General features: G+C 57.7%; 1 protein-coding gene across 3 annotated transcripts in view; it reads left to right on the top strand.

Annotated features, from left to right (window-relative positions):
* Positions 1-1404: 1404 nt before the first annotated feature.
* Positions 1405-25300, top strand: part of KCNN1 (potassium calcium-activated channel subfamily N member 1) — a 30702-nt gene continuing 6806 nt past the window's right edge. The window contains exons 1-7 of one of the 3 annotated variants that reach the window (XM_073900992.1): positions 1405-1516; positions 11567-12055; positions 12794-12889; positions 15749-16167; positions 19030-19171; positions 22331-22441; positions 23256-23383. In XM_073900992.1, the coding sequence (XP_073757093.1) occupies positions 11648-12055; positions 12794-12889; positions 15749-16167; positions 19030-19171; positions 22331-22441; positions 23256-23383 (1304 nt within the window). In that variant the 5' untranslated portion in view covers positions 1405-1516; positions 11567-11647. Of the gene's footprint in view, positions 1517-7005; positions 7178-11566; positions 12056-12793; positions 12890-15748; positions 16168-19029; positions 19172-22330; positions 22442-23255; positions 23384-25300 lie in introns of those variants that run through there. The other 2 variants (XR_012380846.1, XM_073900990.1) reach the window with 2 other exon arrangements.

Raw genomic sequence — 25300 nt, forward strand, 5'->3', positions numbered from 1 at the left:
GTTTGCTCCCTGCCCCTCAGTCCTTTCCAGCTCCCACTGAGTGTGGTGGGGATTCCCCTGGCTGGCCCACTGCAGAGTGGAAGGGAACCCCCCCCCAACACCTGCCAGCCTACTGTGCGTGGGAGCTCTGGCTGTGCTTTCTCCCCTAAGCTCCGCCCTCCCCCACCCCCACCCCATTGACTGGGAAAGGGACAGAGGCCAGAGAGGGTTAGCACTTACCCAAGGTCACCCAGCTGGGCAGAGGCAGAGCTGTGTTTGTGTTGGACTCGCTAACCCCAGAACTCAGCTGGTGGTGTCAGCGCTAGGGTCCTCTGCTCCCTGCGTTTAACCGTCAGGGTGGGGCTTGAGGGCCCTGTCTGGAACTGGGGCGGGGGGGGGGGTGTCCATACTCTCTCCAAGTCACTGCACCCTGCTGGAGGCCCAGACAGGACTGAGTGGACAAGCCCCTCACCTGGCTCCCTCCAGGTTCTCAGGTCTCTTGTCCCTCCTAGATCTTCTTCCCCAGCCTCCTCAGGCTGCCCTAGAGCTCAGAAGTCTGGCTGATGAGGGGGAGATGGGGAGGGAGGGCAAGGGGTACTTCCAGAGCTGATAGAGTAATCTCCACTCTGACACACCGACCCACCGGGTGACCTTGGACAATCGCCCTGTTCTCCCAGGGCCAGAGTCAGATCCAGGGCCCCCCTGAGCTGTCCCGGGGGCCACTGGCCACATTCCAGACCCCCAGCAAGAGGGAGGGCAACTGGGACGTCCACTTCCGACCGTGTTTCCCCTTCAGTCCCATTTTGGGGTGGAGCTCCCTCACGCCTCTCAGCCATGGGGCTGCTCTGTGTCCTCTTTGGCCCCCTCCTCCAGGGTGGGGCCTGGGTACAGAGGGGCTTTGGCAATAGTCCAGTACAGAGTGAATTCCTTGAGGGCCTTACAGACCCCAGGGCAGCTACAGACCAGGTGAGGATTTGGAGGTGGCCAAGAATGCAGCTGGTCAAGTCAGGGATCCCTACCTCCTTCATCCTCACACCAGCCTGTCCCAGCTTCACCCACCTAGATCTCCCTGTGGTGAATGAATTGGGGAGGGGGTAGACCTGGGGGCAGGACAGGGAACAGCATGGGGAAAGGCAGATAAAGCCTTTAGTGTGCAGTGTCCTGTGGAAGGAAGTGGGGCTTCCAGGGAGGGTGCCTGGTATGGGTTAGAGGTATCAGCAGGGGCTCGTTGAGGGGCCTGAGCCTGGAAACAAGGCCCCACTGGACAGACAACACCATTGATCTTCAGTTTCCTTAAAACTTACAAGGTAATTCAGCTAGTCAGAAGACAGATCTACTCTAAAGACTATTGCAGTCTGGGGGTTATCTGCACCCCACTGTCCTGGGGCCCTGCCTCTACCCCACACCCCATGTCTGGTCCTTACAGGTCGAAGGGAGAAGAAAGCTCAGCCCCCTGCCAGCCAACTGGTAATCCAACAGGACCGAAGGGGACAGGCCCTTCGGTGGTGGCTCATCAGGGAGACCCCTGCACACCAGGGTGAGTGAATCCAGACTCCGGCATTGTTTGGGAGTAGAGGTCACCTAGGAGCTGGGTAGAAAAACTGGTGACTTAAAGAAAAAAGTGCCAACCTTTGACATCATACTAACAAAATATAACAAGAAAACAACTATGCCTTCTAGAGCCCCCAGAGAGTGACTGTTTTCTCCAGTCACTGGTGGTGGGGAACCCGCTCAGAGAATCTGGGTGACCTGCTTTGTGTCACACAGCCAGGAGGGGGGCATTGCCCCAGGTTGGAAGGTCCTCCACCCCTATAAGCCTCCACCACCCAGATTCTGTGGTCTTACTCCCTGAGACAGCTTTTAGGGAGCAGCTCCTTGCTCCTTCTTTCACCTGCAAACATTGGCCCTGACACTCAGGGTCAACAGTGAGCTGCCAGTGGGGGTGTGGGGAGAATGGAGGCCACAGTTCTAGATATGTAGGGTCATGTAATCAGTCAACAAACACTGAGCAGGTACTGCGTGCCCTGGGCTGGGCACTGGCGACACAGCAGGGGCTGAAGCAGGTCCAGATCAGCCCTTGTAAGACGTACTGGGAGGCAAATAAGACACAGTGATGTGTTAGAGAATGACCGGGGCAGAGGGGCCTCTCCAGGGAGGTGATCATGAGCTCACACCCGGAGGAGGAGGGGCCAGCCAGGTGGGAGCTGGGAGAACAGCATACCAGACAGCAGGAACAGCACATGCAAGGGTCCTGAGGCAGAAATGAGTTTGACATGTTTGAGGAACAGTGAGGACGCTGCTATAACTGGAACAGAATTAGCGAGGGGGAGAGAGGAGGAAGAGGAAGATAGAGGGGTCTGCACGTAGGGGCTGAGGTAAAGGAGTGGACTGCAGAGCAGTGGGGAGCCATGGAGGCTGTGTGAGCAGGGGAGAGACATGGTGGTCTGATTTATGATTTTCAAAAGCCTCCGTGACTACTGTGGAGAGCAGGGATTGTTGGGGCAGGAGCCGAAGTGGCAGAAGGCCAGAGGGGAACCCAGGAGGTAACTGGGTAGAGTTGGCTGGGCCAGGACTGCATAGTCAGGGAGGGAGAGAAATGGGCAGATTCTGGGACTGAACTGGGTGGGCATGGAGAAGGGAGTGTGTGTGGCCAGGTTGCCACCCAACGCTGAGGAGCCATGGGGAGGGAGGGATTTGTCATGTTCTGGGAAATCTGGGAAAGCATCCTGGAAGAGGTATTCTTGCTCTTTGAGCTAAGTCTAGAAGGGTAAGTAGGCCCCTGCTGGTGTCCAGCTGGAGTCATGCTGAGGGTGTAATTGTACGGACACCGTGAGGGCCCTGGGGAGCCACTGAGCACTCAGAATTAGAAGCAACACGATGAGATTTTAGCAAGGAAAGACCCCTCTGGGGGTGCCTGGCAGAGACAGGACTGGAGCCAGAGAAACCAGGAAGTCACTTGAACCGTTCAGATCCTGCAACTAGGAGCATCCAGTGAGTGCTAGTTGTGTACCTAGCACATTTGAAGGGGATTAGCTCCCTAGCCCCTCTCACTGCCCTCGGAGGGCCCCCACTGCCCTGCCAAGGGACCTGAGGCTCAACGAGGGAGGGGCCCTTGTCTGTGACCACTGCATGACTTTCCAGGGGGTGCAGTAACAAAGGCCCACAACCTTAAAACAACAGAAATGTCTTCTCTCACAGTCCTGGAGGCCAGAGCCTGAAATCCACGTGTGGGCAGGGCCACGTTCCCTCCGGAGGCTCTAGGGCAGGCTCTTCTTTTTGGTTCTTCCCCTTCCCGGGGGCTCCAGGTGTCCTGCGGCTTCTGGCCACATCACTCCAGTCTCTGCATCTGTCTTCACGTGGCCTTCTTAGGAGGACCCCCGGTCACTGAGTTAAGGCCCGCCCTAATCTAGTATGACTTCATGTTCATTTAACAGTATCTGCAAAGACCCTGTTTCCAAATCAGGTTGCATTCTGAGGTTCTGGGTGGACTGGGATTTGGCGGGGAGACTCTTCAGACGAGTAGGGCCAGACAACAGGACACTGTGCTCAGTCCTGCCTTTGCCCCCAGGGCCTTTGCTGAAGCAGGGGCTGCAAGGGATGGGGACAAAGGGGTGTCCTGGGGCGAATTCAGGGGCAAGGATGGAAAGGACTGAGGTCCCACTGGATGTGGGCGTGGCCAGAAAGGAAGAGTTAGTCTGGAGCCTTCCAGCCTGACTGCGGGAAGGGAGGGGACGCTGATGTCTAGAATAGGGGAGCTGCCGCCAGGACAGCCGCAGGGGAGGTCGCTGGAGGCCGGGGGTGGCGGGGAGGGGGGCAGGGCTCCCAGGCCTTGGCTGCTTTGTGGGGATTCTGTGCTGATGGTAGAGCTGCTTCCCTGCTTGCCTGTCACCCCCCTCGCCCCTCCTCCTCCAGAGCAGGGACCGAGGGGCTGCCAGGCAAAGCCCCTCCTCACTACTCCCTGGCCTCATTTCCCCCGTGGACCGTCTGCAGGGGCCAGGTGTGTTTATTTGTTGACCCAAGATCTCATCTTGCCTGCTGAAAACCTGAGTGTGGGGGATTCCGTGTGTGTCTTCTGCACCACACTGTCTCCACTTCAGGCTCATCTCTTGTACACAGGAGGTGCTCAATAAACACTGATAAAATGAGTGACGCTCCTCTAAGTCCCTGAGTTCCAGAGAGCCCAGGAACAAGCCCTCCAAGATGCCTGCCCCAGCTTCCTGGGGCCTTCCTGGTCCCCTTCCTGCCCCTACAGTTCGCAGAACCCTAGGGGACTCAACCCTCCATGACTTGCACCCTGCTCAGAGCCCTCATGCACACATCTCTGACACACATCTCGGCAGGTGGGACCCCTGCCAGCCTCTGACGCGGTCCTTCCCTTTTGCCCCTTCCCTCTGGCCACACTGGTCTCTCTTCTCTTCCTCAAACATGCCCCCCTGGTCCCACCTCAGCATCTTGATCCTTGCAGTGCCCTCCACGCAGTGCCCCCTTCTAGCTCTTCCGGGCCTGGTTCCTTGGCCCCTTTGGAATGTTTCCCCTTCTGGGAGGCCTCCCATGACCACCCCAAAGTCTCCCCATCTGTTCCTATCTTTCTCAACTTCACTGGATCGCTTTCTAATACTTGCGTATCTAGAATTCTTACTGGTCCTTTTGTTTGGAGAGGGTTGTTCCCAGGGTTCTAGAAATTCAGCTCCAAGAAGGACAGCTTTGAATCTCAGACTCTGCATCCTCAGCACCACACTCAGGCAAGGGGCTCGGTGGCTATGTGAATGAATGAATGAATGAATGAATGAATGGGTAAATATATTCCGTACCCTGCCATCTCCATACTCATGGGGGACTCAGGGTCCAACCTCCTGGGCAGCCATCTGTCAGGCCCCAGGTGGGTCTGATATTTCTGTGGATGCACAGCTAGGGGTAGGGGGTAGGTGGCCAGTCCATCCCTACTCAGGCAGCCTATGGGTCCTTCAGCCCCTGTGAGGCACTCCCAGGTCTCCTGCACCTGGATCCTTGGCCACTGCCCTAGACTTGTGGCCCAGCCCTCAGGCCCCTGGAAGAGGGGCTTCCTGATCACCCACCACCCCATCTCCTGCCTGTTCTTTAGGCCATTTCCTGGGAATGTGAGTCCCCCTGTGTATCCCAACTGACAAGTTCATTTGTAGGCTCCTCTGGTCTCTTCCAGCCAACCATGGGCTGATAAGAGGCTCTGTCTGCAGTGAAATCTCAGATGGTGCCCACCCACAGCCCCACGTCCATCCCCCTGACCCCTATCCACCTCGGCCAGCCTTGTCTCCGAGGCGTGAGGTTCAGGTAGGCAGGAGGGCAGACTTGAGTGGACAGTGGTCATTCACCAGGTCAGCCATCCTAAGTTTAGCCCCTTGAAGGGGGTCCCTGATCCCTTAAGGCAGATGAGCCCGAAGGGGAAAGAGGGATCTTTCCAGAGAGAGAAGACGGGTGCAGAGCCTGGAGGGCCTGCTCAGGAGGGGAGGGCCTAGAGGAGCCTCCAGGGTCTGTGGCCCATGCTTTTGTGAATATCTGGACGTTTACATGTTGGACTTGAATTCAAAAAGCATCCGATGCTGCGAGCACTCCACAGAAGCCTGCACAGGCTGGAGTCAGTCCGTGGGCATGGTGTGAATGCTCCTTGTGGGGCAGAGATCCGCACAGGGGCAGGCTCAGGTTGGCAGGGGCTGGGGCACTGAATGCAGTACAAGGATGTGTGCCAGGTCCCTAGGGAGGTGTGGGTGGTTCCAGCACAACCGTGCTTTAGAAAGAGCCCCCAGCAGCCCAGGCAGGCCTGGGGTGGGGGGCTGGTGAGTGGATGGGTGGATGGGGATTACAGAAGGCATGGCTGCTCGTCGAGCATGGCTGAGGATGCATCCATTTAGGGTCTCCCATCCTGACACCCCTGTGGTGCCCAGGCCTCCACGGCCATCACAGCCAGGCCTTCTTCAGGGTGTCCCCAACAGGCTGGGAATGAGATACAGAAGTCTCGTCCACCGACCCCAGGCCATCACCTGGTCCTGCTCAGCCTCATCACTGGCCCATGAGACCACCCCCTGCCCAGGCAGCCATCCTCATTCAGTCTAGCTCTTTTCCGGACACCACAGAGGAAACAGATCAGCTGCCTATAGGCAGTGACGAGCAATCAGATATTCCTGACCCTGTCCCAAGCTCCAAGCTGGGAAGAAAACAGTGGGGGACTGGGAGAGAGATGGGGGGGGTCAGAGCTGGACTCAGTCACCCCAGCCAGGCGGGGACAGGGTAAGGCCTAGATAGTTTGGCAGCCTGGGGGGGGGGAGAAAAAAGCCCCCCCCCCCCCCTCCCCCCCCCCCCCCCCCCGTTCCCAAGGCCCCTTCCAGCCATTATTAAGTTGAATGAATGAGTCGCCCAAGGACACCCTCTGTGCCAGGAGAAAGGAGCATGGTTTTGGACACCCCCCAAGCAGGCTTCCGCTGGCCTGCCATCCTGGTATTGGTGGTAAGGGTTAGAAGTGGGAGGAGGGGCTAAGTCTCACAGAAGATGCCTTGAACCCATGGCCCTAGCAGGCACCCCCTCAACTCTTAGAAGCCCCCACGTCAGGGTCCTAGGCACCCTGCACTCAGCAATAGATTGCAAGCAGGACGTCTGAGGAGGTCATTTCAGGAGGGAGGTGTCCAGTCGCTTTGCAAAGTTATCCCCTCCGCAAATGCGTGTATTTGAGGGATTGAGGGATGGTTGGAGTTTGGGGACTCGATTTTGGAAAGGTGGCTAGGAGTTACCGAGAGCTGTCGGGGGCGGGAGCTGTCGCTTCGCTAAGTCAGGTCCCCTCCATTGCGTCCAGCCAGAGAGCGAGTTTGAGGACCAGCTGAGCGCTGGGGGCTGAAGGGGGCTCCCGGGAATGTGGGATCTTTAAATGTAGGCGGGGCTTGCGGGGTCGCCGGGGGCGGTGCCAACCCGGGCTCGACCAATCGGCGGCTCCGCCCGCGTCGCACCGCCCCCTCCTCTCCCGGCCCGGGCGGGCGCTCGCCCCCGGCCGGGCCCGTGGACAGGGCGGCGGGGAATGCACCCGCCGCCGCCCCCCGCCCGGCCGCCTCCGGGCCGCGCGTCCGCCGTCTGCTGCCCGCCCCGTCTGCGGCCCCGGCCCCCACGCGAGGGTCTGCGGCCGCGCGGGACCCTCTCCCCTCCAGCCTCTTCTGCCCGTGGGAGCCGAACCCTGCAGGTACGAGGTGGGACGGACGGGAGCGCCCAAGGAGGGAGGCACGTCCCGGAGGGGGACGCGGTTCAGGACAGGGGCCAGGACAGAGGGTCTCCGTAGGGTCTGGCACCCAAGGGACACAGAGAGGAGGGAATGTATGTATGTGCACTGCCTGAGTGAGTGGAGATTCACGGACCCCCCATTCCGGAGGGGAAAGGTACTGGGTTCACTTTGGCGGGGGTAAAGCAGTGAGTCTCCAAACTCCATAGATACGGTGGGGAGAGCTCTTGGGGTGAAGGCAGTGACCTGGGACTGACTTGGGAATAGGAGGGAGGAGACCCTCACCACGACTGCCTAGATTCTGCCGTCAGGGTCGCCCCTGCAGGGCCAGGGAGCTGGGTCCGCCAGCTGTCCCTGGACAGAGGTTGGGGTCCCCCAGACAGGGCACTGCCTTGGCTGTCCTGGAGGGCAGGGCTGCAGATGTGAGTGCTGGAGGCTGGGGGCCAAATGGGAGATGCTGATGGAGATGGGTCAGAGCGGAGGGCGCTGTTGGAGGCAGCCATGGGGAGAGCCGGGCAGGCTAATTGCACCCTGCTGACTGCTGGCAGGTTCCTGACTGGTGGTGATGGGGGGGGGGTGCGCCCAAGGGAATTGGGCAGTCCGTGCCTTACTGTACCCACTTCCGGGCATCTCAGGGCTGGGAGGGCAAGTGGATCCTGTCCACCCTGCAGAGCTAGGGCCAGAAGAGTGCTGGTGGGTGGGGTGTCTTGGGGTCCTTACCCACCCTCCACAGGGACACACGCCCCACAGCTTACCCACACATCCTGGAAGATTCCGCCATGTGATGCTCTGGCCATGGTTCCTAGAAGTGGTGGGGTGGGCATTTCACCCCAAAGGGGCTCTGCCTTGGAGACTGACAGGCAGGGGGCACCTTCTTGCCCAGCTCTGAAGGACGGAGTGCGGCACTGGGCAACAGCGCCGCCAGAAGCGTACCCGCGCCTGCGCGCTAAGCATTTTCCGCGTGAGATCTCACTTCCATCCTGGCCGCTGACCTGCTGCGGGGGCCACCGAGTCTTCCCTTTGCTGAAGAGGCAGCTGAGGAGAGGGCAGTGACTTCGTCCTGGCTAGGACGCCCAAGGGTCCCTCCCAGGCCGCCACTGCACCAACTCGTCATTTGTGAAAGGGCTCACTCAAGGACCTTTGGGGTCTGGCCAGGTTATATTTCTTTTGGGTGGGAAGCCTTCGAGGAGCCAGCTGCCCCGTTCCCTGCCACCTGCCTACCTCCTCCGACTCCTCAGGAGTCCTCCTGGGGGCCCCCTTCCCTGTGTGGCTCACAAGATTCCCACAGCGTCTCTTGGGATGGTGTGAAAGCCGGGGCTGGGCTCATCCTCCCATCCCAGCCTTCAGAGAACAGAGGTTTCATGCCGCAGACATGTTAGGTGGTTTTGGTGATTCCAGGGACCCTCAAAACCAGATGCAGCTCAACAGCGTGTTTCTAACCTTTTAGAACTCATTGGCAAACCCACGGCCTTCACCCAGAAAAATACACCCTTCTGTAGACATCTAAACCTTGGCCAGAGTTTCAGAGGGGCTCCTGGTTCTTTGGGAACTCCTGAGGGGCCCAGGGACCCCAGCTTGGGGCCCAGTTGCAGTGGGGGAGGGGAAGACAGACCTTGGAAGGTGTGGGGTCTCTTGTGCCCTGGGCCCTCTGGTCCCACCCAGACTCGCAGAAGCTGCCCCCTTCTATGGAATCTCAGGCAGGCCACTCTGTCCTTCTGTGTCCTCTGAGATCATGGGAAGGGTCAGGCACCCACCATGCCTGTGTCTCAAGCTCTGTGGCCCTTCAAGGGCAGGGCCAGGCTGGCTCCCTTTCCAGATGGTGGCTTGTCAAGAGGGAAGTTGGCAGATCCTGCCACCCACTGCCCCCCAGATGGCACCAACTTAGTTCTTGCCCTTCCTGGCTTTGTGACCTTGGGCAAGTTGCTAAACCTCTCTGAGCCTTGTCTCCCATCTGTGAAATGGGAGCAGGATTGCCACCTGCCTCACTGAGTGGCAATGGGGAGTAAGTGTGATAATTCTGATAAACAGCTCAATAAAGCCCACAATAAGCGCTAGGTATACATTAACATCATGAGCCCCGGGAAGCCCCTGCCTCCCTCCCTCCCAGAGGCCACCTGTACCCATCCCCCCAACCCCTCCCTGCCCAGGGCACCTTAGGACCAGGCTGTCAGGCAAGGAGGAGCATGGCGGGCACACGGCTGAATTTGGCCTGTGCATCGGGCGGCTGAGTCACATCCCCAAATTGCATCTTCATCAGTGCGTTTCGGAAGGTCGTTTGCAGCACCCCCACCCCCTCCAGGCTCTGTCTGCCAGGCTACTTGCCTCTCCTGCCTGTGCCCCTGAGCCCCAGGTGAGGACCTTCTGCACTCTCAGGAGAGATGGTAGGAGTGGTGCCTGGGGTTTCCTCATCTCCTGGATGAGAACAGGGTCTGGGATTGCTGTGTGCATCCCGGTGACAAGCTCTCGGCCCCACCTAGCTGCTAATGGCCCTCCGGGTGGCAAGCAGGGGCCCTAGCCCCGTAGGAGAGTGGCACCTGAGAGTTCGTGAAGGTGGAGCGAGAGATCAGGGCCAAGGTCAGCCTTATAAACTGAAGTACTGGGCCTGCAGGAGACCAGCCCGTGTAAACCACGACCTGTGTGCGCCAGGCCTCATCAGCAGAAGCCTCAGGCCACAGGTGGCCGCGGCCTGGTTGATGTAATGGCTGGGGGTGGCGAGGCAAGGGACATGTTCTGATACTCATGAGGTCATTCTGCCGTGGAAGGAACGTTTCTTGTGCTCCTACTCTGTGCTGGCACCAGCATCTGGGAAATGTGGGTGGGACAGATGCTGTCTGGGGAGATACCAGACAAGGGGCACAGGAGGTCCCGCGGTGCATGCGGTGGATCCCTGGCCAAGGTGGCATGGCTCGTCTTGGCCTGTCCTGGTGTGACATTTTCTGTGTCTGTCCCCCATGGAGTGTGGTTTCCAGGCTGGGGAGGCATCCTTTGTGTATACATGGCCCTCTCTCTTGGGCCTGGTACGTAGGGGCCCACAGCGCATGCCAGCCTGGCCTTTTCAAAGGGGACAGCCCTTGTTGGGGGAATCTCACAAGGTGACCCAGTCTAGAATCTGCCCTATAAGAAGATGGCCCCTTTATAGCACAGTGCCTCAGTTTCCCTAGCTATAAAACTGGACCCCCTTCTTGGGGGCATTGTGAGGATGGAGGAGAAAATTTGTGGGAAGGCCAGAGCCTGGCATGTAGTAGATGTTCACTAAACATCAGCTTGTGGGAGGGGGAGATGGTGGGGTGGGAGTGTGGGGGAGGGTCTAGCAAATTGTGACCCCAGAGGCGAGACTCCAGGCAGGCTTGTCATATATGTGTTACTGTCATCAGGGTCCTTGCTCTCGAACATGATGCCAGAGGACACTGCCTTTATGCAAGGGCAGAATTCAAGGATATTGGGGTGATCAGTCTGCTCTTTGGTAGCCTGGTGGGGAAACTGAGGCTGACCTGAGGTCACAGGGCCAGGCTGAGCACATCTCCTAAGGCCCTATAGAATCAATTCTGGGATCTCAGAGCTGAATACTAGGTTGCCACACTGGTCATGGAATCTCTTTGGAGATCACAGACCTCCTTGCACCCAGGCAGGAGGGAGCAGGGGTCTCTATGTGGTCTCATAGCTACAGCCATGGTCCTAATATCCGCACACTGATGTGTGTTCAGGCTTTTGGACAGCTCTAGGGGAGGAACTGGAGGCTCAGTAGGGTGAGATTAACTTGTCCAAGAGCCTGAAGGTCAGAAGGAGTCAAGCCTGGATTGGAACCGCCTCCTGACTACACACTTACACAGCCTCTGGCCCTCCCCGGCAAACCTGCTGGCAGATTCCATCTCCACACATTCAGAAGTATTTACGGAGTGTCAGCTGTGTGCTAGGCATTGTTCTAGGTACCCGGAGACAGAACATCAGTGGGCAAAATTTCGGTAAGGGGGTGTTCTAGGCAGAGGGCTCAGCAGGTGCAAAGGCCCCAGGCAGGACCAGGCTTGTCCAGATCTGGTGATGGGGATGCTTATGTGGCTGGAAGGGAATGACTCTGGGGAGAGGGAGAAGGCTGAGGTGGGTAGGAGCCAGACCGCAGAGGACCTAATGGCCCCAGTGAGGACTTTGGTTTTTATGCAACGGCACTCAGGAGCCTTGGGAGGCTTTTTGAGCAGGGGAGGAATGTAGGCTGACTCGGAATGGCCAAGCCGCGTGTCAGCCACTCTGGGTTCATGCTTTCTGAGCCTCAGAGTGTTCTGGGGTGGTGGCAATGGTTCATGGCCCTCTGGTCAGTTGGCCAGGCCCTGCCATGACTGTGTCCCTTATGCCCCTCAGGTCAGCGCAGGAGCCCACTCTCTGAGCCATGCTGGGCCCCGGGCGGCCTCCAGCGAGCCCAAGGCCGGCACCCACATAGCCATGAACAGCCACAGTCACAGCCACAATGGCTGTGGGGGGCGGCCGCTGGGCAGTGGGCCGGGTGCCCTGGGCAGAGACCCTTCGGAGCCCGAGGCCGGCCACCCCCCCCAGCCCCCACACGGCCCGAGCCTCCAGGTAGTGGTGGCCAAGAGCGAGCCAGCCCAGCCCTCACCTGGCAGTCCCCGGGGACAGCCCCAGGACCAGGAAGACGAGGAGGACGATGAAGAGGATGAGGCAGGCAGGAGGAGGGACTCAGGGAAGACCCCGAACGTCGGCCACCGCCTGGGCCACCGGCGGGCACTCTTTGAGAAGCGGAAACGCCTCAGCGACTATGCCCTCATCTTCGGCATGTTCGGCATCGTTGTGATGGTGACCGAGACGGAGCTGTCTTGGGGGGTCTACACCAAGGTAGGCACGGCCCTTCCCCACGGCACCCCAGGGAGGCCCCTCTGGGCCCGCCTGGCTCCCCCACCACCCCTTGGGCACGGGATTAGGGACCACGTTGGCCGCAGGAGAAGCAGGTGGGGGATGCTGGGGCGAGGGGGCCTAGAAACTGGGAAACTGGGCCTCCCACTGCGCCCACCTCCTGGGGGTAGCAGGCAGGCTGCACACGGGGGAGTTAGGCTCCAGCCCATTCCTTCTGCCCTGCACCAAGAGGTCACACCCTGGCTTAAAGTGGGGGAGGGGGGCTGTCCCCCAGGCCGGGCCTGGGACAGGAGAGCCCCAAAGAAGGCCTGAGCCACAGAGCCCGGAAAGAGCCTCTCCTCCTGAGAGTGGTTGGGCTGGGTTATGAGCCTGGCTGTGTGTCCCCTCATGCCGCCCGAGGGTGTGTGAGGACAGAGAGAGATCAGGGCATGTGAGCCTGTAAACTATGAAACAGTGAAGGTGGATGAGGCCGTATAAACTGTGAAGTCCTGTGCCTATAGGAGGCAAGGCCTCATAAATTGCCACATGGTATAGGCCTTTAGGAGGCCAGGCCTTATACGCTCCGAAGTATAGGCCAGCCTTGCCATCACCCCACGCCTAAGGAGTAAGGACAGGAGCATGGCTTCCTGAGTGGAGAGCCCAGGTGGGGGGTCAGGAGGGCCGCCCACCCCCCAACATCCTTGCCCTCCTGCCCTCTGCTCTTTCTCTCTCTGCCCCCAGGAGTCCCTGTACTCATTTGCACTCAAATGCCTCATCAGCCTCTCTACGGTCATCCTGCTGGGCCTGGTCATCCTCTACCACGCCCGGGAGATCCAGGTCAGTGCCCAGCTGGCCCCGGGCAGCTCCCCGCCCCATGCCCCAGAGGACCCCCCCCCTCCACGCCAGCCACCTGGGACCCTAGCCCCCTAAAACATAAAAGGACCAATAGCATCTTTCTAGAAAAAAGGAAAAAAGACCTCGGTGAAGACACACCCTTTAGATCACTCCAAATTTCTTTGGAATGCCTATGTTTTACTTTTCATTGACTATTTGGAAAAAAAAAAAGAAGAAGAAGAACAGTGAGGGAGCTGGAGATGAGCTGGGGTCTTCCGAGGTTTGGCAGCCTTGGAAACCAGTGTTTGTAACACCAGGCTTCTGTTCCTATTCGATCAGACCCTGCATTTGAAAGGTTTATTACATGTCAGAGAGCTTGTTCTCCTATTTCGGGAGTTAATTGAAACCTCGGTGGGCCCCAGAGAGCCCAGCTCAGGCAGGGCATGTTGGGCACCTGTGCCCACAGCAGGCAGAGGTCACCTGCAGCTGGTACCAGGGTCTGGGGATGCCAAAGGGTATCAGGTCTGGCTCCAGAGTCTGGCCTCTGGCCTCTGACCTCTGACCTCAAGGAGCCATGGTCTGGTGGGAGACGGGTGTAGGAAAATCCTGCCTGGGTTGCACCACCTGTAGACATCCCTGGGGATACCCAGGGTCTGGCACAAAGGAGGGGCCCTGGATGTGGCAGGGGGCAGGGGAGGGGCCAGTGATACGTGAGCTGGAAGGAAGCAGTTCTTAAGGTACAGCAGCTGGGGACAATGGTCAGTTCCTCATACAGTGAAACATGGAGGTACCATACGACCCAGTGATTCCACCACATCCAGGAGAAATGGAAACCTACATCCACACGGAACTTGTACTCATGTGTACATAGCAGCCCTATTCACAATACCAAACAGCGGACACAGTCCAGATCAGCTGGTGGATGGATAAATAAAATGTTGAATGTCTATACAATGGAGTAGGATTCAACCATTTAAAAAACAAAAATGAAGCCCTGGGGCACCTGGCTCAGTCGGTTAAGCATCTGACTCTTGGTTTTGGCTCAGGCATTGATCTCAGGGTCGTGAGATCGAGCCCGAGTTGGACTCCATGCTCAGCTCAGCGCCGAGTCGGCTTGAGATTCTTTCCCCCTCCGGCCTCCTCTGCCCCACCCCCTGCTCATGGGTGTGTATGCACGCGCTCTCTCTCTCTCTCAAATAAATAAATAAATAAAATCGTTAAAAAAAAACCAAAAACTGAAGCACTGTGTGAGTGTGCTTGGGCTGCCATAACAAAGCCCCACAGCCGAGGGGCTTAAACAACAGAAACGTATTCTCACAGTTCTGGGGCTAGAAGTCCAAGGTCAGGTGCTGGCAGGGTTGCTTTCTGCTGAGGCCCCTCTCCTAGGCTTGTGGGCAGCTGCCTTCTCCCTGAGTCCTCTTGGCTGTCTCTGTGTGTGCACATGTGTGGCCCTCTTAAGAGGACACCAGTCCTGTAGGATCAGGGCCCCTCCCTGATGACCCCATTTAACCTTAATTCTTTAAAGGCTCTCTCTCCAAATACAGTCACAATGGGAGTTAGGGCTTCCACTTATGAATTTTGAGGGGACAGTCTAGAACACTCCACCCACCGGCCCATCCCCCAAGTTCCTGTCCTCCTCCCAAGCAAAGTGCATTCACTGCATCCCAACAGCCCGCGGAGTCTTACTCCATCCCGGCACCAGCTCCAGGTCGCAAGCCTCCGTTAAGTATCAGTTACCGGTAAGACTAAGGCTCACTTCCTCTCCAGCTGAGAGCCAGACAAGTCATTGTCTCCCAAAATATAGGGCTGGGACAGGAATAGGCTAGACATTCCCATTCCTAAAGAGAGAAATCCGAAAGAAGAAAAGGTGTCAGGTGCTGAGCATGTCAAAGAGCTAGCAAGGCAAATTCCATCAGATTTGCTCCAGAATAATCCTCTTGGGCTCAGGGCTCCAGCTTCTGAGCCCACTGGGGTGGCCGCGTTGCCCCCTTGGCTCTGGGTGGTGACCTTTTGTGACTGCCTTCTTCAATTCAGCATGTTTATGAGGTTCTTCCATGTTGTAGCAAGTATCAGAGCTCATCCCCGCCCTTTTTTAAAAGATTTTATTCATTCATTTGAGAGAGAGCACAAGAGGGGAGAGGGTCAAAGGGAGAAGCAGACTCCTGCTGAACAGGGACCCTGATGTGGGGCTGGATCCCAGGACCCTGGGATCATGCCCTGAGCTGAAGGCAGACGCTTAACCGACTGAGCCACCCAGGCACCCCTCCCCACGTTTTTACAAAAGATTTTATTTGTTCATTTGAGAGAGAGTGGGGGGGGGAGGGGCAGAGGGAGAGGAAGATCTCAGAGGGAGAGGCAGACCCCCACATTCAGCACAGAGCCTGATGCAGGGCTCGATCTCACCACCCGAGGTCATGACCTGAACCCGAAATCAAGAGCCCCACACTTAACCAACTGAGCCGTCCAGGCGCCCCCGGAGGGCTGAATAATATTCCATTGTATGGAAGGACCCCGTTTTGGTAATCTATTCATCCATAGACGGCCGCGTGGGTTGTTCCCACTTTTCCACAGTTGTTCGCCTACGGGGATTTGTTCCAATGCCTGTTTTCGTCTCTCTTGCGTCATATACCTAGGAGTGAGCTGGCTGGGTCATTGGTGACGCTGTGTTTTCCTTTTTCGGGAGCGCCTGTCCCCCATTTAACTGGAACTGTGGCTAACCCCGCGAGCTAGGGAGTTTCGCATCCAAGGCCACGTTTCTTGTAAAAGCCACACGAGGCGGGGCGGGGGGGCGCCCTCGGGCTGGGGTCTCATTGCGGGGGCGCGCGCTCGAGTGCGAGCCCCACCACCGCCCGCCCTCCGCAGCTGTTCATGGTGGACAACGGGGCAGACGACTGGCGCATCGCCATGACGTGCGAGCGCGTCTTCCTCATCTCTCTGGAGCTCGCCGTGTGCGCCATCCACCCGGTGCCCGGCCACTACCGCTTCACGTGGACGGCGCGGCTGGCCTTCACGTACGCACCGTCGGCGGCCGAGGCCGACGTGGACGTGCTGCTGTCCGTCCCCATGTTCCTGCGCCTCTACCTGCTGGGCCGCGTCATGCTGCTGCACAGCAAGATATTCACAGACGCTTCCAGCCGCAGCATCGGCGCCCTCAACAAGATCACCTTCAACACACGCTTTGTCATGAAGACGCTCATGACCATCTGCCCGGGCACCGTGCTGCTCGTCTTCAGCATCTCCTCCTGGATCATCGCCGCCTGGACCGTGCGAGTCTGTGAGAGGTACGCCCCCCCCCCGCCCCCGGCGCCCGCCGCGCCCCCCCCGTCGCTCCAGGGTTCCCCCACCCACCCATGGGATACCCACCCCCTACCCCCACTTCCTGGCCTCAGTGACCATCCCTCGAGCGCAGCCCCCTCATCCCCGGGACTCCAGCCTGGCGTGCCCCGCCCCCACCCCCACCCCTCTGGGACACTGGCCCTCGCCCCCAGGGAGGGCGGGTCTTATGCTCCTTTCTCTGCTCCTCGGCTGCCAGCAGCCGACCTCTGACCTCTGGCCCGGGGCAGTGGAGGCAGCTGGAGCAGGACGGCCCCCATCTGCCTGTTTCCCCCCACAGTTTAACCTGCTCTCCTTCTCCCCTCTGCCCGCCCCACCGGACTGTAGGGAAAACATGTGAGTCCTACCCTTGGCCGAGCTGTGTGCACAGAGCTGCTGCCGTTCTGCCCGCCAGGAATTTAAGATTAGCTGCCACAAGGGGAGGGCATAGGGAGGTGAGGCGGGGTGGCCGTGACCAACCCCCGAGTCCCAGCAGGGCCGGGGCAGGCAAGTTTGTGGTCGGACTGAGGACAGCGGGGGGCAGGCTGCTCTTGGGCCGCATCCACTGAGCATCCTGGCGGGCCTTGTGTCCAAGGTTGGGGGGAGGGTTTTGTTTGGACAGCTGACCTTGGGGGACTGGGACATCCCTTCCCAAGAGTTGACTGGGTCTGGGGTAAATAAAAACTGGCCCAGGCTTTAGTACCTCTCCCTGCCCGGGGTTTGTTCTGAACAGCCCTGGAAAGGTGCAGTCCATCAAACCAGCTTACAGATGAGGAAACGGGGACTCTCGGGCAAAGGGACATTCCCGAGGCCTGATTCCTGGTCGGCTCGGGAGACCCGCAGGGTGCTTCAGGAAAGGGAAGGCCCCCACTGGGCCTCTCAGGGCGTGGGGGTGCCTTGCCTGGGAAGGAGCCTCTTCTACCTCATGCCTTGCTGGGGAAGGCCCTGGAGGGGTCTGTGGCATGTGGTGCTGGGACTGGGCTTCCTGGGGGGTCCCTGGGCTGGACCTGCCCCCCAGGACCCCAGTCTTCACCCCTTTATGCCTCTCTCCATGGCCCCTGCCTCAGCCTGATGTGGGGCTCATGGCGGGGAGGCCCCAGCTCTTGTTGTCATCGAGGCCTGCCATCTCGGGCCCCGACAAGGTCTCCTTGGACCCCTGATGTACCACCATGCCAGTACCCACAGCCCATCCCCCACCCTGTCGGGGGGGGGTCAGGTTTGTGGTCTGGGGAGTGAGAGAGGGGCACCCCTCATCAGGCATCCTTGAGGTGCAGTCTGGGTCACTGCAGGGGTCCCCAGGTTGGGGCAGGGAACGGGGCAGGACCAGGGGGGCAGCCAATCCTAAATTCTGAGCCCTATGATGCTGCTTGAAGCCCCCTCGCCTGCCTCGCTCCGCCCCTGCGGCTCTGTCCCACCCCCACCCTGCCTCCCGCATGCCCCCCACTCCCTGGTCCTAGGTAGTCCTGGGTGGTCCTGCAGCCCCCACCACAGCTCCAGCCAGGCCCAGGGCTCCCCCACCCACTGCTGGGGGACCTCCCTCTTGTCCCCTGTGTGTGGGGTGCTGGTTGACCGAGAGGTGGAGGCCAGGGTAACCTGGGGCTCAGGCGCCTCAGTGAAAGATAGGATTCAGTCCCGGGTCCCCCTCACCCAGCAAGCAGACTGCAGCCCAGGCAGAGGACCCTGGAGTGGCATCCGGCCCCCAGGGGTGGGCAGGGACTCCCAAACACCAGACCTGCTGGGAAGGGCTCCATCGCTCCCATCCGCCTTTGGGGCATCTGTCATCTCCCTTTCTCCAGCCCCTGACTCCAGCCCTCCCCACCAGCTTCCCCTGTCCTGCCCCTGTCCACCACCTCTGTGCCACCTCAGTTGACCTCTAACCTTGAACTCCTCCCCCCCCAACCCCCAACCCCCCAGTCGGGGCCTGAGGCCTGGGAAGGAGTTGGTCACCTGGAAAGGGCTCCCTGAGCTGGAGGGGCTTTGCAGGCTGAGGGCTGGGCTAGAGCAGAACCCTTGAGCTGACCCCACAGACCCCCAGCCTGGGCTGACCATTGGTAGAACTTGTTTGTAGCCCACGTGACCAGGTTCACAGGGTTGGCTATGATGGGGGACAAAACCCTGTCCCTTGGGGCCCCCCCATACCAAAAGGTTAGCCCCAGGCCTCCCCACAGTGTCTAGCTGCCCCCTCCCTCCTCCCTCCCAAGCAAACCCCAGGCCCGGATTGGGGTAATAGGTGCTGCCCCAAACATAATGACTTCCATTTTCTCCCAAGTCCTGCAATACTGCAGTCCTCCAGCCTCCTGGGTCCCCCAGTGGTCCTCTTACCCCCATGGGGCCTTGCTGGTTGGGGAAGTTCTTCCCGGTGTCTGACCTGAATCCTCACCTCCACTCCCTGCCGCTTCTGGTGCCCGTGGCCACCTGTGTCTGCATCTGTCTGTGTGTCTGTCTTTGGGAGGGGGATTGTGTGCACATGTGTGGACGTACCCTCACTTGGCCCGCTCTGCCCCATAGCCAGGGCCAGGGAGGGCACACATCCTGGGCAGTAGCTCAGGGGGTGGGTGAAGGGAGAAGATTGGAAGGGATGCTGGGAGGAGAGCGTGGGTGCCTTCTGCCCCGTGGTACCCTTAGGAGGATGCTAACCACCCCCCTCTCCCTGCCCCACAGTGGTGCCTTTATTACTTTGAGCCCTCAGAGGGATCAGCTCCTTGCAGTCAAGGTCCCCACACGGCCGGGTGGACACGGGGCCCTGGTGTCCTGGTGCTGCCTGCCCCAGGGGGATGATGAACGCAGAGAGACCAGTGTGGACTGACTGGGCCTTCCCCGGCTCCCCTCAGGTACCACGACAAGCAGGAAGTGACCAGCAACTTTTTGGGGGCCATGTGGCTCATCTCCATCACCTTCCTCTCCATCGGCTATGGTGACATGGTGCCCCACACCTACTGCGGGAAGGGCGTGTGCCTGCTCACTGGCATCATGGTAAGGGCAAGGGCACTTGCATACCCCCTGCTGGTGGGGAGCTCACCCCATTGAGAGCTATAATGCATCAGAGTTCCTCCTTGTGTCATCCTGCCCCTTCACCCCCCTCCTCCTTACCTCTGCCATGACTCAGAATCTGCACCCTTGGGCTTCCTGGGGGCATCTCTTCTTGGTTCCTTCCAGCCCTAGGTGTGTAGCTCCTGTGGTGCCCACAGGGCTAGACGCTGTGGCCCACTCTTAGCACAGAGTTTTCTTTGCCCTTTATTCTCTGCAACCTGCTTAATTCACAGCCCTTGAGTCCAGGGCTAGGGGCTTGATGCTTCCATGCCTCAGTTTCCCCCGTTGTAACCAGTGCCCACTTCTCATTGTAAGGTTCCAGTCTGTTCCTTTATGTAAAATGCCTAGAACCATGAATGCTGTGGACACCCAGTCAACACCCTCTGGGTTGTGCATCACAGCCCAGTTCCCCATCCTTGCCTGACTACTGGGGTATCCCAAGCACCCCACTGAGCCCTGATGGTGTAAAGTTTGTCTCATGTGACTTAATGGACCCTGGCAGCACCCCATCTCCCCCAAAGACTTCTCAAGGCCGTCTGTGAGTGTGGGCAACCGTTGATATGGAGCACCTTCTTCCCCTGATGCCATCATCAGTTTTCCTGCTCATCCCTTCCTTCTGGAACCTTCTTTCTCCAAACTTCCACCTCCTTCACAAATGCTTTTCCATGTTTTGGATTATGAATTGTTGGGTGCACGGTCCCCTACTCCTCTCCCCAATGCCCAGTTAATAACATGTTCATTTGTGAAAGTCAGGGAACACCAGGAGGCCATAGAAGCCAACCTGATCCCACCCTCAGATTCCACCCCAGGCCACTCCTTGGAGTGTATCCTTCCTTGTCTGCACAGAGAGATGCATTTGTTCTTGCAAAAACAAGGCCGCATCCCCACAACAGTGTCCTTTCCTACTGCAGACGGGAGGGCTATCTTGCAGTGGTTCTACCCATCCTGTCTCGTGGCCTGTAGACTGTGCTCAGTTGTCACTATCCCCCGAGGCCCGTGGCTCTGTCCCCCCTTCACCCCTCATCCCCTCTAAGCCGTTTGGGCATAAGCCAGGGGTCCATGTCGTCTTCCTCCCCCAACCAGGGCCTCCTTTCCCCTGGCCGAGCTGACACGGCCCCTCTCTTATGAAATGGCATCACACCGATTTGCTTATGTTATTTTGCAAGAGGGGAGAAGGGGAAAGATCGGCCACAGTCCAACCCCCCACAACAAGCAAATGAACTTTGCAAAACGAGCAAAGAGAAGTATTCGGGCAAGGTGAGGTCAAACCCAGAAAGCCCAAGCCAAAATGGAAGAAAAGCTGAGTTCCGTTCTCTGGGACCTGCCTCCTTCCAGAAAATGAGATCCGTGTGTGGCCCGTAGATCTTGCTAGCTGCCCTCGCGCCTGGCACACACACGAGCGGTCATGCTTGGGTCAGTCTCCAGCTCTTCTGTCTTTCTTTCTTTGAGAGAAAGAGAGCACGAGCAGGGAGAGGAGCAGAGGGAGAGAGACAAGCAGACTCCGCACTGAGCGTGGAGCCCAACACGGGGCTTGATCCCAGGCCCCCGAGATCATGACCTGAGCCGAAATCAAGAGTCAGTCACTTAACCAGCTGCACCACCCAGGCGCCCCGGTCTCGAGCCCTTCTGTCAGCTCTTTCCTCTTCCGCCCTTGCCCAAGTGTGTCCCCTCCCAGTCACTGCCCCTCCCAGTATCTCAGCAACCATGCATTTGCCTGTTCTTGAACTTCAGGGCATCCCAGTGTGGCCCCTCTGAGCCCGGCGTCTTTGGCCGGACATGGTTTCCATGCTCTTGTGCAGAGCCGGCAGATGACCTTTATTTCCACATGCATAGTATTCCATGTGGAGGCTTCCAGCACTTTTCTTTGCCCCGGTGGACAGGGCTTTTTCCGAGATCGGACCCCAGGAACCCACGACAGGGTTTTTTCAGAGGGTGACCTTGTGCCCATCCCACCCGGGTTGGGCATGTGGCCATCCGGACCTGCCCAGGACCATCCGATGGTGTCCCTGGCCCTTGCCCACCCCTCCCCATAAGTGTTTCCTTCCATCCCTAAGAACACCTGGACTACAGCCCAGCACCTCCCACCCCGGCCCCCCGCCCCCCAAGCCCCAGGGGCTGAGCCCAGCCTCTCCCTCCTTCCTTCTTCGAGGTAGCAGCCTGGCAGGTAAGGCACCAGGAATAGACTTCAGTGCAGGTGGGGACCACCTGGGCTCACCTGCTCCTGCCACCTGCCTTGGGCACTTCTGGAGCTAATGACACCTCCTGCGTGTTCTAGGCTCCCCGGCCCCTGCTTCTTGGTGGCAGACCCTCCCGATGTCACTTTTTGCTGACCCCCCTCCACCTGTCAGCCCTCTCCTCTCTTGGGTCCTCACTCCTGCCCTCTGTCACCCCTAGGCTGCTCCCCAGCAGACGAGCGAGTCCTCTCTGACCTCTTTAGCCAGGAGGTCTGGCTCCCATTTAGGGCATCCTGGGGAATGTGGTTGCATCAAGCAGGGAGCCTGCCATGGGAGAGGCATCGTCCCCTCCACTTGCCCACCTCCTGGGACCTCTATTTGCTTCTTCCTACCTGCAAATGCCAACCCCCCCGCCCCAGGCAGTCAGCCTGACCCTTCCCTCACGCTGCTTTCTCACCTGCCAGCTGACCCCTACCATGAGTGTAGAAAGACATGTCCTCTGGGTCTCTGTCCCCAGCACCCAGACCCCAAAGCCTTGATGGAAATGCTTCCAAATTCTCCCTCCTCCATGGTCATCAGTGCTGAATTTACCTGCAGATCCTTCCTTGTCTCTGAGCCTCAATTTCCCCCTCTGCCCAGCAGGGATAAGAGGGGTCTTACCTCCCAGGGCTCTTGGGGATCAAATAAGACATTCAACTGATAGGGGCGCCTGGGTGGCTCAGTCGGTTAAGACATTCAACTGATAGTAAGCAGGTGGGGCTGGGAGTCAGTGACCTCAACAGGTGGGATCTGCCAGCTCTGTGGGCTTGGAGGGTAAAGGTGAGGGTGGAATCAGGGCAGGCTTCCCAGAGGAGGGAGGGTGTCCTGCCTGTGGCCTGGGACCTACATGAGGCAGGACACTGATGTGTTCCCCACCCTCCACATGCAGGGGGCTGGCTGCACAGCACTCGTGGTGGCCGTGGTGGCCCGGAAACTGGAGCTCACCAAGGCAGAGAAACACGTGCACAACTTCATGATGGACACTCAGCTCACCAAGCGGGTAAAGACGTGCATCACAGCCACTTCCTCTCCCAGTCATCAAGCGCAGACCCTCCCCACCTTACTTCTTTTTGTTTGTTAGTTTTTTAAAGATTATTTATTTATTTATTTGAGAGAGAGAATGAGATAGAGAGAGAGCACGAGAGGGGAGAGGGTCAGAGGGAGAAGCAGACTCCCTGCCGAGCAGGGAGCCCGACGTGGGGCTCGATCCCGGGACTCCAGGATCATGACCTGAGCCGAAGGCAGTCGCTTAACCAACTGAGCCCCCCAGGCGCCCCCCCCCACCTTACTTCTGTACACAGCGGGCATGTCTACCAGCCCACAGGTCACTGCACTGGCTCGTGCTCTGCTGCCCATGCGGATGTTCATGAGCCACGCACAGAGACACAGCAGTGGCCCCGGGTGTCCACCCATGTGCCCAATCATCAGCCCACCCTGAGCCACATGGCCATAGGCAGGCATTTTAGGGCCAGTCAGCCAGATACAATCTATGAGCTGTCTGACCTTGGCAGGTCAACCTCTCTGTGCCTTAATTTCCCCTTGTATAAAGTGAGAGAGATACCAGCATGTTTAGATTCACTGATTTAACATTTGCAAGGTATATAGAAAGGGTCTGGCCCATGCTGAATGATATAAATGAAGTGCACACACACAGACCCAGAGAACAGAGACGTGGACATGTACACATGGCCTCGCCTTACATGTCCGGGACCGCAGAAGGGCATTTCTAGGCGTTTCTTAGAGTGTCTGGAAGTTTCCAGAACCTTCTACAGTTTTGTGCCTACCTTGAGAAACTGTTCTTTTTCTGGGCCCAGGTAAAAAATGCCGCTGCTAACGTTCTCAGGGAGACGTGGCTCATCTACAAACACACCAGGCTGGTGAAGAAGCCAGACCACGCCCGGGTTCGGAAACACCAGCGTAAGTTCCTCCAAGCCATCCATCAGTAAGTCCAGCACCTTTCCCGCTCACGTTTCTGTGTCCACCTGATGCAGAGGCAGCTGTGGTCCTCGGGAGGAGGCTATGGGCCAGGCCAGACAGCTCAGCATGGCCTCGTCATGGCCCCTCCCATTCTGGGTGGTCAGTTGGCTGGGGCTTGCAGCCTCTGTGCTGGGTGGGATGGTGGGATGGTCAGAAGGAGGCAGGTGATGGGCCCAGAACTTGTCTAGGGCGATCACCTTTGATAAGTCAGCCAACTCAGGGGCACCCGGGTGGTTCAGTCAGTTAAGCATTTGCCTTCGGCTCAGGTCGTGATCGCAGGGTCCGGGATCAAGCCCTGTGTCGGGCTCCTCACTCAGCAGGGAGTCTGCTTGTCCCTCTTCCCTTCCCCTGCTTGTGCTCTCTCTCAAATAAATAAAGTCCTAAAAAAAAAAAAGGTCTGGCAGTCCACCCAACATAAATGGCAAGAAGCATATTTTATTCTCCAAAATAGCCAAAATTATTTTATCTTTTAGATATTAAGCAATTTCCCTTTTTTGCTTTGGCTGCTAGGAAGCTCAGAATTTACTTTGTGTCCTGATCCATGTGATCAAGTGGGGTAATTAGAAATTACTTGATTTTCTCTGTTGTCCCTTTGTCCTGAGAATTCTTTTTTTTGAAGATTTTATTTGTTTGACAGAGAGAGACACAGCGAGAGAGGGAACACAAGCAGGGAGAGTGGGAGAGGGAGAAGCAGGCTTACCGCTGAGCAGGGAGCCCAACACGGGGCTCGATCCCAGGATCCCGGGATCATGACCTGAGCTGAAGACAGATGCTTAACAACTAAGCCACCCAGGCGCCCCTGTCCTGAGAATTTTTTAATCAAGTAGTTAGTTCTCATCCTTCGCTGCTCACTGGAACCACCCACAGGGCTTTAAAAATCCTACAGGCTGCACCCAACGCCAGTTACAGCAGAGTCTGGGATGCACCCTGGGCTTAAGTTTAAGTTCCTCCAGTGAGTCCAGTGTACAGCTGGAGCTGGCAGACTTTACCTGTAAGGGCCAGAGAGTAAATATTTGAGGCTTTGTGGACCAGACAGTCTGTCGCAACTACTCTACTCTGCTGTTGTAGCAGGAGTGCGGTAAAGAGGAGTGGGTGGGCCATGCTCTAATAAAACTTTATTTTCTCCAATAGGCAGCTGGCCACATTTGGGCTGGGCCAGGCTCTAATATGCCAATCACTGTCCACTAGAAATATCATGTAAACCACTATATAATTTTAAAGTTTCTAGTAGCCACATTTAAAAAAAAGTAAAAGAAAACAAGTTACATAATTTTTTTTAATTTTTAAATTTTATTTGAGAGTGAGAGAGAGAGGGCACAAGAGGGGGTACAGTCAGAGGGAGAAACAGACTCCCCGCTGAGCAGGGAGCCCGATGCGGGACTCGATCGGGGGACTCAGGGATCATGACCTGAGCCGAAGGCAGTCGCCACACCAACTGAGCCACCCAGGCGCCCAGTTACATAAATTTTAATATATTCATTCAATATATGCAAAATATTTTAATATGATTAATATAAAAATCATTAATGAGATATTTTAGAAAGTTTTTGACACTAAATCTTCAAAGTCTATTGTGTATTTTACATTTATAGTCCATTTGTATTCAGACCAGCCACATTTCAAGTGCTTAGTAGCCACATATAGGATGTATGGAACATGGGGTGCCTGGGTGGCTCCGTTGGTTAAGCGTCTGCCTTTGGCTCCGGTCATGATCTCAGGGTCGGTCCTGGGATTGAGTCCTTCGTTGGGCTCCTCGCTCAGCAGGGAGCCTGCTTTTCTCCCTCTGCCTGTGGTTTCCCCTGCTTGTGCTCCCTCTCTCTCCGACAAATAAAGTCTTTTAAAAAAATAAAATAAAATAAAACGGACAGTCTGATCATATATA

The sequence above is a fragment of the Callorhinus ursinus genome, unplaced genomic scaffold (genome assembly GCF_003265705.2).
Source record: "Callorhinus ursinus isolate GAN/ISIS: 27379988/994484 unplaced genomic scaffold, GSC_fseal_2.0 scaffold15, whole genome shotgun sequence".
Classification (NCBI taxonomy): domain Eukaryota; kingdom Metazoa; phylum Chordata; class Mammalia; order Carnivora; family Otariidae; genus Callorhinus; species Callorhinus ursinus.